Raw genomic sequence first — 11,290 nt, forward strand, 5'->3', positions numbered from 1 at the left:
TTCCAAGATGGCGGCCATTTTTCAAGATGGCCGACCCCTTAGTGGAGCAATTAAATTGTATAATGGTTTATTTGGTGATACAAGCATAAAAATTGGCATGAGCAGTCTCCATGGGTCACTTGACAATAAGCCGCCCACAGTTACTTGGGTTGACAAAAAAACACTCCCAGCCACTTGAAATTTCTATTTTCAAGATGGCCGCCCCCTGGATCCTCAAAAGATCAATTTTCTCATAGGAATGTATTGGGATTTAGATTATTCTGGAAAACAAGTTTTAAAACATCATAATACAGTTGTGTTGAGTTGTTGATCATAGACAGATTAGACAAGAGTGAGTATCTGCACTACCAGGGCACACTGGTGATATATGACTGCTGTTAAACTCAGAGTGGGGTTCAGTGTCAGCCAGTTGTAAAGTTAGTCAAAGAAGAGACGACAACTCTCTGAGTAGTTTGAGTTAACCGGGTGGTGTACAGATTGTACAGGGTAAAAATGGCATTGGATGAACGATTGGACTAAGTGTAGGGTTAAGGCATGAACTTAGTTGTATCCCATACATCAAAGTGCTTATTAAAAGGTGGTAAAAGGATAAACCCTCGGCCTCTGCCTTTGAATTTGCTGCAGACATTGCAGAAGCCATCATAACAGTTGAGAAAACAAACAGCAGGACACCAAGATCATACTGGTTATAATACCATTGCAAGAAATGTTCCATTATTTCATAAAATAAATGCTCTGCCTATCTTACGTAGTCCAACCCGACTAGATGAAGGTGATGGCACATTGACAAGAAACAGAGCAAAATATCATTCAAGCTGTAAACTTATGTTCAACAACACACAGCTGGAAAGGGCCCAAAAGAGAGCATCTACTGCTGCTAAAGACACTAAAGATACCAAAGATATCCATGTCAAGAGGTCAAGAAGATCCCAGACCTCTTATGAGGCTGGATATGTGTGGGACAGGCATTGAAGAGAGACATCCACAAATGCCAAGCCCGTCCGACTGGGGATGGGTAAACAGGACAAGGAGTGGAAAGTCTTCTGGACTCCACTTCCACCTATTGCGGAGAGTTGTTGGGAGTTGACAAAATGTGGGTGCACCAAGGCTTGTACTGGAAAGTGTAAGTGCTACAGATATGGACTCAGTTGCACATGTCTATGTATTGCCCCTGCTAGAACTTATTTGCTTGTTTCTTTTGCCAGTGTTATTCCTTGTTGTCCTTTGTGTTTTCAAGTGTAGGCCTATGGCTCGGCTTCCCCTCGCCACATCGGCGCATTATGTTCTATTTTGTCACCAGCCTATTACTGTGACATGTTCAGTTTTTACTTTGTAACATTGCTTTCACATTTTCAGTTTAGTTCCCTAGTATAGTTTCAGATACTGTTTGTCATGGTTCCGTGTCAGCCAGAGCTGCTGTTGCCTCTGGATCTGTCATTATTGCCATTCAGTATTAACCATTGCTCAATTATTATTTTGGAGCACCGTCCGTTCAGCACCACAACTGTGTTTCCCCACCCCTGAGTATTTATTTGGCATGTTTAATGGCAGTAGTAATGGTTAGTTATAAAAAAAGTACTTTAAAAAAGTATTTAAAAAAGCCCTCATGGTAAGGGAGCCTGTGTACCTCAGTGAACCCGGAGAGCTACGCCGGTGGGAGGGAACTCCTGTCAGGTTTTACCAAACTGGACAGGTCGTGGGCAAGGAGTCAGACAAAGCACAGTCAAACAACCTCTCTTGATTTACCCAATACATTTCTATGAGGAAATTCATAATTTAAAGGTCCACATGGCAGGCGGCAGTCATCCTGAAAAAAAGAATTGCCGCCTTGAAATTTCAAGTAGCTGTGGCTGGCTTATTGTCAAGTGACCCACAGATACTGCTCATGCCAGTTTTTATGCGTATATCACCCAATAAACCATTGTATCACTTAACTGCTCCACTAAGGTGTCGGCCATCTTGAAAAATGGCCGCTATCTTGGAATTTCAAGTAACTGTGCGTTGCTTATTGTCAAGTGACAATTTTTATGCTTGTATCGGCCATCTTGAAAAATGGCCGCTATCTTGGAATTTCAAGTAACTGTGCGTTGCTTATTGTCAAGTGACAATTTTTATGCTTGTATCACCAAATAAACCATTATATAATTGAATTGCGCCACTAAGGTGTCGGCCATCTTGAAAAATGGCCGCCATCTTACAATTTCAAATGTCTCGGACAATTTTTTTGTTAAGTGACCCATGGAGACTGCTCATGCCAATTTTTATGCTTGTGTCACCAAATAAACCATTATATCATTCAATTGCTCCACTAAAGTGTCGGCCATCTTGAAAAATGGCCGCCATCTTGGAATTTCAAGTAACTGTGGGTGGGTTATTGTCAAGTGACCAACAGAGACTGCTCATGCCAATTTGTATGCTTGTATCACACAAATAAACCATTATATCACTTAACCGCTCCACTTGGGTGTCGGCCATCTTGAAAAATGGCCGCCATCTTAAAATTGTAAATGTCTCAGACAATTTTCTTGTCAAGTGACCCATGGAGAGTGTTCATGCCAATTTTCACGCTTGTATCATAAACTGAAAGATTATATCACTTAGCCGCTCCACTAACAGAAGAATACAAGCCAAAGAGGAGGCCGTAGCCTGTGAATGGGAATATCAAGACCTAATAAAATGTTATACAAAGTTAATGTTCTTTTCTATTAGACTGTAATAAAGCTTTTGTCACTTTAACATGTCTCTAAATTATATTTGTGGTGCTGAAAACATGAAACAGCAGCTGTAGGGTAGGCAAAGCATTCCACGCCAGTAACCACCGGCGGCCATTTTTTAAAATGGCCGCCACAGCCATCAGAATTTTTTTTTGCGATGGCCCAATATCCAGATTCATTAAACATGTATTCAGCAATGAGTGTACCAAATTTGATGCTTTTATCACAAAATGAACGATTGTTCAGCTAATCCGCCCCACTACATCATGTTTTCATAATGTTGATCTTCTTTTTGCTTGTCCAAAGTGAGGGTCAAAGGTCAGACGGTAACATATGCTGCACAGACTGTAAAGCACATGGAGGCACATTTTTCTGAGCTTTATAAATACGATTCAGTTACATCATTTTTTTCCCTTTCTATGAAGTTAACCGCTAAAACTACAAACACTTTTGGGCCATAAAAGGAAAGGAATTACTTTTATTTTTTATTTCATCATTGTTTCTCAACTCTAATTGAACCCACTTTGATCAGCCTGGCCACATTGTCTTGTAATGATCTAATAATCTTGTAAAAAAAACAACAACAACAACAACAATAATATATATTATTATTATTATTATTATTATTATTATTATTATTATTATTATTATTATTAATATTATTATTATTATTTATTTTTTTTATTTTTTTTGACATGTATTTTTTTTAATTCATATTTTATTTTATTTTTTCTGAATGACCTGTGAACATTTTGCAATTCTCAGTTGAGTGGCATTTTTTTCCCTGGCCTGTGACATTTTATTAATATATTTTATTCTAATTTCGTGTCAGATGTACTTTTTTTCTTTTTTTTTTTTTTTAAATCTACGTTGTCTAAGTTTCTCCATGAGGTAGCTTGAAGTTCAACTTTTTCTGGTGTGTAAATTTGCTTTCACAAGCGTCCCCAGCACTGCAGAACCCAGGCGACCATATTACTCCCACTCCCATTGAGAAACACAGGGGTTTTCTTCATTTATGCAAATCACTTGCTCTTCTTACCTCTGCTGACTCATGATGTCCCTAAACTCAGTTCTTTAAATATTATGCAATACATGTATGTAACAAAGAAAAGAAAGAAAGAAAGAAAGAAAGAAAGAAAGAAAGAAAGAAAGAAAGAAAGACAGATTTGACCTTTTTGACCTAATAAATTGTAACACTGTTTGTGCAGCAGGTGGCGATCTAAAACTCTATTTAAATCGAACTACATATGATCCAATATTAACACTACCAGACTATTTAGTACACCAGGAATATATTCGGTACATGGTTTGCAGTAAATCCTCCCTTCATTAAGGTTTTAATTTATGCTCATTTTGGAGAATGTAGTTTGTGGTGTACATCTGATACTGGCAGGGGTTTTATTATTTTGTTGCTCCATTTATGTCAATGAGCATATGCTATATTACAGAAACATTATTCATTAGTATAATATAATTTCATTATTCATTAGTATAATATCATTTTTATTTTTTATACTATTATTATTAATCTTAATATTTGTATGTTTCCCCATCTCTTTTGTAATGATAAACACCTTGTGATGCAGCTGTAGTATCTATTTAAAACCACAAGAGGGAACTAAAGAGTTTTATCATAATGTATGAAAAATGATTTCTTTAATTTTCTAATTTTATCTGTAATGCAATACTTGAAAAATAAAACATAAATAAACTCAATAATACACAGAATAGTAAGGAATTAAAGTAAATAATTATAATTAAATAATAGAATAAAAATACCTTCACATTTAAATATGAAAAATGTGGTTAATTGCTTAACAGCATGCACAATATTTTTAACACCAACAACAAACTACACCCAATAATGTTTTGACTCAAAGTTATGGTTATTTATATCTGCAAATGCTATAGCTCTCTATTTAAAACCACAAGAGAGAATTAAAGAGTTTAATCATATTATGAGGAGAATTGTTTTTTACATTTAAAAAACAATCTGGTATTCAATTGATGTAGATTTAAAGAATACTTAAAAAAACATAAAAAATAAAGGCTTAAAAATAATTTACAAAACCCCCAAAACAAACAGAAATAAACTCCATAATATACAGAATAATAAAGAATGAAAACAAACAATGATAATAAATCAATAAATAAAAAGTAATTTTAAATTAATTAATTAATTAATTAATTAATTAATTAAAAGCATAATATTAACACCAAAAAAATTTTTTAAAATACACTAAAAGGCTTGAAAATTAATATGAAGCAAATATCAATCATCAATTGAAATCTTCCCAAAATACACAAAAATTAATATATAAATATATAATATTTATTCTATTTATTCTATCTATTTATTTATTTTTCTCTCTGCTTATTTCTTTTCACTTTTGAAGAGTGTATACATGTTTGGGTACATATATAGGTGTAATTTTTTATTTATTTATGTATTTATTTTTGTTTATTTATTTTTATTTTATCTGCTAAATCTCTCTACTTTTTGAGATACATAAGTTAATACAACTTAAACTACTTTTTTATGTAAACGTGTACTTGAAAATGTGTATGGTGTCTGTAGTGACTGATATGTTTTATGTTCAAAATGAGGAAAATCAATAAAAAATAATTGAAAAAATATATAGAATATTTTTCATATATTTATATATTTTCTTAATGATGAATAAATAAATTAATAAATAAAATTATTTACATATAATGCCATAATCAAGAAGCGACCTTTAATAACCTTTTGCCCTCAGTGACTCCATGATTAATTATTAACCGGGTTAATTAGTGCCTGTAGAAAAGCAATTATCTGCCCGCTGCAGTGAGTCATGTGTAATAAAACCAGCTGACCAATCAGCGAGCAGGATGTGATCAGGAAACGCTGCCTGGTTTCCACCTGCAGACAAGAAGCCCAGCAGAGCCACAGAGCCTCGGGACTGACGCGTCTCATCAACACAGGCAGCTGGAAGCACAAATATATTTATTTATTTATTTATAATATATTTACAGTAGTGTCCCAGCGATGGTTTGCGGCGGATTCATCTGCACCAAGAACGCCCTCTGCGCTCTCAACATACTTTATGTTGTAAGTATGAAGTCACTGCTGTTATATCGATGGAAATGTAGCCGAAACAACTGCTTTTAACAAGGCAACAAGTTTCTCTGCTGTCGTCTCAACTTGTGGTACACAAACCTGTCACTTTAATGTGAAAAACAACTTTAAAAAAAAAGAGAGAGATGAGCAGTTGGTTTGTTGTGAAAACAGGCAGGTGTTGGTGGTAGATGATTAGGCCCAGTTTATGGCCAGAGCTGGTTTTATTGGTGGCTTTACCCAGAGATGAAAAACTTAATGATAAATTAACGCATAAATACTCCCAGGGAAATATCACATTTATAGGCGATATCAACAACAACAATTAATGTGAACTATTTCAGATTATTTTCAGATGAATTGGAAATTTTGGCTTATCTCCGAACAACCTCTGAAATCTAAAATACTGCTTATCTGCTTATGTTTTGATTGTCCAACTCATTAATTTAATGTATTTATAAAGCTTGATGCGTGCTGCAGGACTTTGTCATTATCTTGGCATGCTTCAGTAAAGTTGTAAAAAAAACAACAACTAAATAAACGTATCAGATTTAAAGATAACCGTCTAATGAGTACGTCCAGTTGCCTTTGGCTAAGGACCTCAGAGACAAACACCTTTTTAAAAACTCCTCATTATAATTATTAAAACACCTAAGTGCTGCAACCAAAAGTTGATTAACAGAAAATGAAGCTTTCACTATTTTGATCTATCTGATGATTATCTTAAAGCAAATATTTGCACATTCAGCTTCTCACACCTGAGGATTTTATACTTAGTCAAATATGAAAGTAAACTGACTTTTGGACTGTTAGTTGCATATACTGAGACATTTGTAGACATCAACTTTGATCTGTGAGAAATTCTAACAAGCTTTTTTTTTGGACAATTTCCCAACATTTTATATAAAACAATGAATCAAGAAAGCAATCTGTAGATAAATTCATAATAAAAAATAAGCCCAATTTAATTTGCTAACCCAGAAAGTTCCTTATTTTATTTTTATTTTTTTACTTTAATCAATGGCATACTGTAGGTTTGGTTTCAAAGTAGATGGGACCACAATGAAGTGATTTAACAAATAAATCAAGATCAATCAGTAATAATCAGGGTTTTTTATTATAATAGTATGGAAAAAACATGTTATATTAATCTCTTAAATGGTCATGCAACAACATGCAACAGTTATTCGTAATTCTGTTTTTGCATATTTACAACAAAGAGCACTGCCACATTTTTTATCATATTGTCAACAGTTGCACATCAATCTATAAAAATATGCATTAGATATATTTATTTCGCTAAAAAACATGCAGAAGAAGTCAGAGTATTTTTGTCAGCCCTGCTCTCAGGCTGCGTACAGAGAAAGAGCCTTATTGTAGCCTGAGAGGTGAGAAAATGAAATGTTGGGGGACTGACACCTAGAAGAGGTTTTTGAAAGGAGGAAATTGTCATTTTAGTCTGCAGAGCGCTCTGAAACTGAGAGCATAACACACTTCTTCCTGGAGAGGACAATAATGTAAAAATGTATAAACATTTTTAATAAGAAAAGAACCCAGTATAATGCATATTTAATTGCAAACCTTAGTTGTAACCTGTTCTAAATGTTGTGTCGTTATATGTAATGTGCATAAAGGCAAAAAAAAAAAGTGAGTGATGAAAAAAGGGACATTGTGGATGAACAGAACAATAATGTACATTGAAATAAGCAAATAATACTTTATATTGCATTACTATTTGTAAACTGTGACCTCTTTTTTGCAAGTATTGTGTTTTTATTTTACTTGTATGTATGTGTAGAAAAGCAATCAAGACTAAAGCGTAGAGGAAATATTTTTTAAAATGGAAGAAAAGAAAGGGTGCATTGATTGTACTTCCTCCTCTCCACGATCAGCTGGTGAGTCTGCTGCTGGTGGGAGTTGCAGCGTGGGGGAAGTGGTTCGACCTGGTCTCCAGCATCAGGGTGGTGGCGGGCGTCATCGGCGTGGGAATCTTCCTGTTCCTCGTCGCCCTCGTGGGGCTGTGCGGCGCCTTGAAGCACCACCAGGTCCTGCTCTTCTTCGTATCCTTTGGTCTGTTTGTAGAGGCGGCGGGAGTCGCCTCGCGCCTTCTCATGCCTAGTGAATGAAAAGCAGGCCTGTCACGATAATTACTATATCTACTTATCGTTCGATATATAAAAATGGGCATGATAGTTTTTTTCTGGAATCAATATATTGTCGTTTATACGTGTGACTTTTTGTGTTTTTTTTTTTGTGTTGTGTTTAAAGTAAAGCTGTAAATGTTTGACAGGCAGCACGAATTGCTGAAAAAAAGCTATGTTTCCCAAGCAGCCATTCCAGCTGTTTATATGTTATTTTAATAATAAAATAATATAATACATAATGATTATCTCAGTGCAGTGTTTTGTTAACAGAGCCTGAAAGTCTATTTTATTTGTTTTGGTTGTAGTTTATTTATTTGTTTTATTTATCTAGGATATTTTCATATTTCTTTTCCACATTTCTATTCCAATGTTTTAATATTATTCTCCTTCTCCTATTTTCTGGGTAAATATATCGTCCTAAAAAATCTGTTGACAGGTGACAGGCTTAATGAAAAGTAAATTAGGCCAAAGCTCTTGGAGGATTTAATTTCCTCTGCTGAGCTCGAGTTTTACAGGTTGTTGTTGTTGTGAAGCAGAATGGTTTCATGATTTTTTAAAATCCGATGTTAACTTCCTTAACTTGCTCTAGTACATAATCATCCTGTTCATAGTGTTTGTCGTGCAGTTTTCTGTGTCCTGTGCTTGTCTGGCCCTCAACAAAGAGCAACAGGTATGTTTATTTTGGCTCCATACCATTTCCACTGGTGAGGTGTAACTAAGCTACTTAGATAGGTATTTTCATTTTATACTTGCAGCTAATATTTTACTATTTACTCCACTACATTTGTCTGATAGTTTCAGTCACTTTACAGATTGGATTTTCCTATCAAACACAACTGCGTTTTCCCATTAAAACATTTTTTTTAAATTAATCAGAGAAAATCAACCTGCGTCTTTTCTTTTTACATGATTTGTATATGTCATAACTGTTTTATTCTGCACAAAAGACATTTTGACAGTTCTCGCCATGATTGCGCTGATTCTAAAGAGCTTGCAGGACTATTAGATTTTATTTATTTTAGTAAGACATCTGAATACTTCTATCACAAATTCTGTTGGCCTGTATACTAAAGTTAACGTCATGAAAAAACAAAATCAGGATCATTCATGTTCACCCTTCCGCCTGTTTGCATGCTTTTTAAATAAATTTAAATAAAGACAACAAGGCTGTGTGTTTTCTGTTTGCAGAACCATCTGCTAGAGGTCGGATGGAACAAATCTGAGGTCACTCAAATGGACATTGAGAAAACGCTGAACTGTTGTGGCTTCAATTCTGTTCACATCAACGGCACCTGTGCTGCTGTGAGTAAATCACCTGGAAGCTACTTTTTCCTCGTGGCAGTAGCTTGACTTTAATTTGCATGACCGTATTGAATTTTCTCCCTTACTTCCTGCAGGCATGCTTTCACAAAACCCCTTCGCAGACTTGTGACACCTGCTCGAACATTATCCAGCAGTATGCCGGCGACGTGCTGCAGTTCGTGGGCGGCATCGGACTCTTCTTCAGCTTTACAGAGGTCAGTAAAATGTCACAGCAACGCAGAACGAATGTGAAGCCAATGTAGACATCTAGGTAGAGTGGGCTGAGTTGATTATAAATTCAAAAAACTTGAAACTTTACACTGGCTTATCTTTGCTTTCAGATCTTCGGAGTCTGGCTCGCCTACAGATACAGAAATATCAAAGATCCTCGATCGAATCCCGGAGCCTTTCTATAACCACTCACACTTTAATAAACAAAAAAAAGTGCACTGCTGAATGATAGTTTTCCCCTCTTATCTTTGTAACTTTCGCTTATATAATTTAATGATGTTAAGATGCAACAGCATTGTATAGATAGATGCTAACAAAGGCTAACATTAGCCACTGGTCCTACCAGAACGAATAACGCTGCAACTACAAATCTGAGTGTATTGAACTGAGCAAAGCTGGGTTTTATTGCAAATAATTTCAACTTTTTTGCTTGTTTTATTTCGTCTTCCAAAAATTATAGTCTCACTTAAATATGAGCTGCTCAATTTACTTTCCTTGAAATCATGCAAGTTTAGTAGCTGTGAATATTAATTGCCTTTTTAAAGTTTACCACTTACAGAAATAAACTTCTTGCTGAGAGTTAAAGCAGTTTGAACCCACCGACGTGTCTGTAAGGTAAATACGAAGCCACAGCCAATTAGCTTAGCTTAGCTTAGCATAAAGACTGAAAGCAGGGGGAAATGCTAGCCTGTCCCAAGGTAACAAAATCCACCTGCCAGCAGCTCTAAAGCTCTCTGACTAACATGTTGTATCATAGCTTTTTGGATCTTTTTAAAATTGAAGTGGAAGAATAAAAATGTTTTGCTTATTATTGAGTACATATAAATATTTATAAGAACAAAGCATATGAATTGACATTGTTGTAAATGTACCAATGTAATTTTTAAATGCACTCTGTCGATGGCAACAAATAAGCATAATCATGACATTGCACAAGCCATGCAGAGCAACAGGAAGCAGAAAAACAGCACAGAAATACAACAAGAAAGTCCAGTATTCAGTCCATGTAGCTATCTAAGCAGGAAACATGAGACAACCGAGATAAGACTCCAAATCAAAACCAAAATCTGTTTCCCCCCGCTTCCATTCTTAATGAGCTAAGCCAGCTAGCTGCACATGGTATCAGTATTTCCATGGAAATATCAACACGAAAGCAAACAAATTCAATGACGAATGTCAAAGCATTCATTTAAAGGGGAACTACACACATTTTTTTTATATCTCTCTTCCAAATCCCAAAAAGTAGAGCGGCGAGCACTAAAACTCAAATTTTTGATGTCGTGAAGTATAAACAAAGATACTAGATATTAGAAAGAAGATGGCTCATTACCTGCGTTACATAAATCAATTTTCATTATATTAATAATTTCATTGTCATTCTTTGTCCAAAAGTTATTGCAGAGCTAACAAACTAACTGAATTTCCCCTTGAGGAAAAATAGTTATTTTGATTGATTTGATTTTGATTTGAAAAATAAACATGCAGAGTTGCAACACATGTACAGAAAATGTATTTTAATTCTTTACTTTAGTGTTGTTGGAGAGGTGTTTTTTTTTACTCAGAAGTAGGAAACTTCATTCACATTCCTCATCCAACCAGGAACTTCACTCCCTGTTTAGATTCCTCTGAACGTGTTAGAGATTCCTCTGTTTACACAGTTAAACATAACATTTAGCAGTAGGAAAATCAGTTCATAAATGTTTTTTGATGAAATGTAAAACAAATTGTTAAAAATAAACATTTAGAATAACTAGATTTTGTTAAAAACATTAAATTCTGTGACGCGCCGCAAAACTGTGAAG

At 35.0% G+C, this 11,290-nt stretch overlaps 1 protein-coding gene across 1 annotated transcript; it reads left to right on the forward strand.

Moving 5' to 3' along the window:
* The first annotated feature begins 5,609 nt into the window (after window positions 1-5,609).
* tspan13a (tetraspanin 13a) lies at window positions 5,610-10,076 on the forward strand. The gene is made up of 6 exons (XM_059340213.1): window positions 5,610-5,805; window positions 7,704-7,871; window positions 8,545-8,625; window positions 9,144-9,257; window positions 9,353-9,472; window positions 9,599-10,076. The coding sequence occupies exons 1-6, from the start codon at window positions 5,743-5,745 to the stop codon at window positions 9,671-9,673; spliced, it is 621 nt and encodes a 206-aa protein (XP_059196196.1). The 5' UTR covers window positions 5,610-5,742; the 3' UTR covers window positions 9,674-10,076.
* Window positions 10,077-11,290: the final 1,214 nt, after the last annotated feature.

The sequence above is a fragment of the Centropristis striata genome, chromosome 8 (assembly GCF_030273125.1).
Source record: "Centropristis striata isolate RG_2023a ecotype Rhode Island chromosome 8, C.striata_1.0, whole genome shotgun sequence".
NCBI lineage: Eukaryota > Metazoa > Chordata > Actinopteri > Perciformes > Serranidae > Centropristis > Centropristis striata.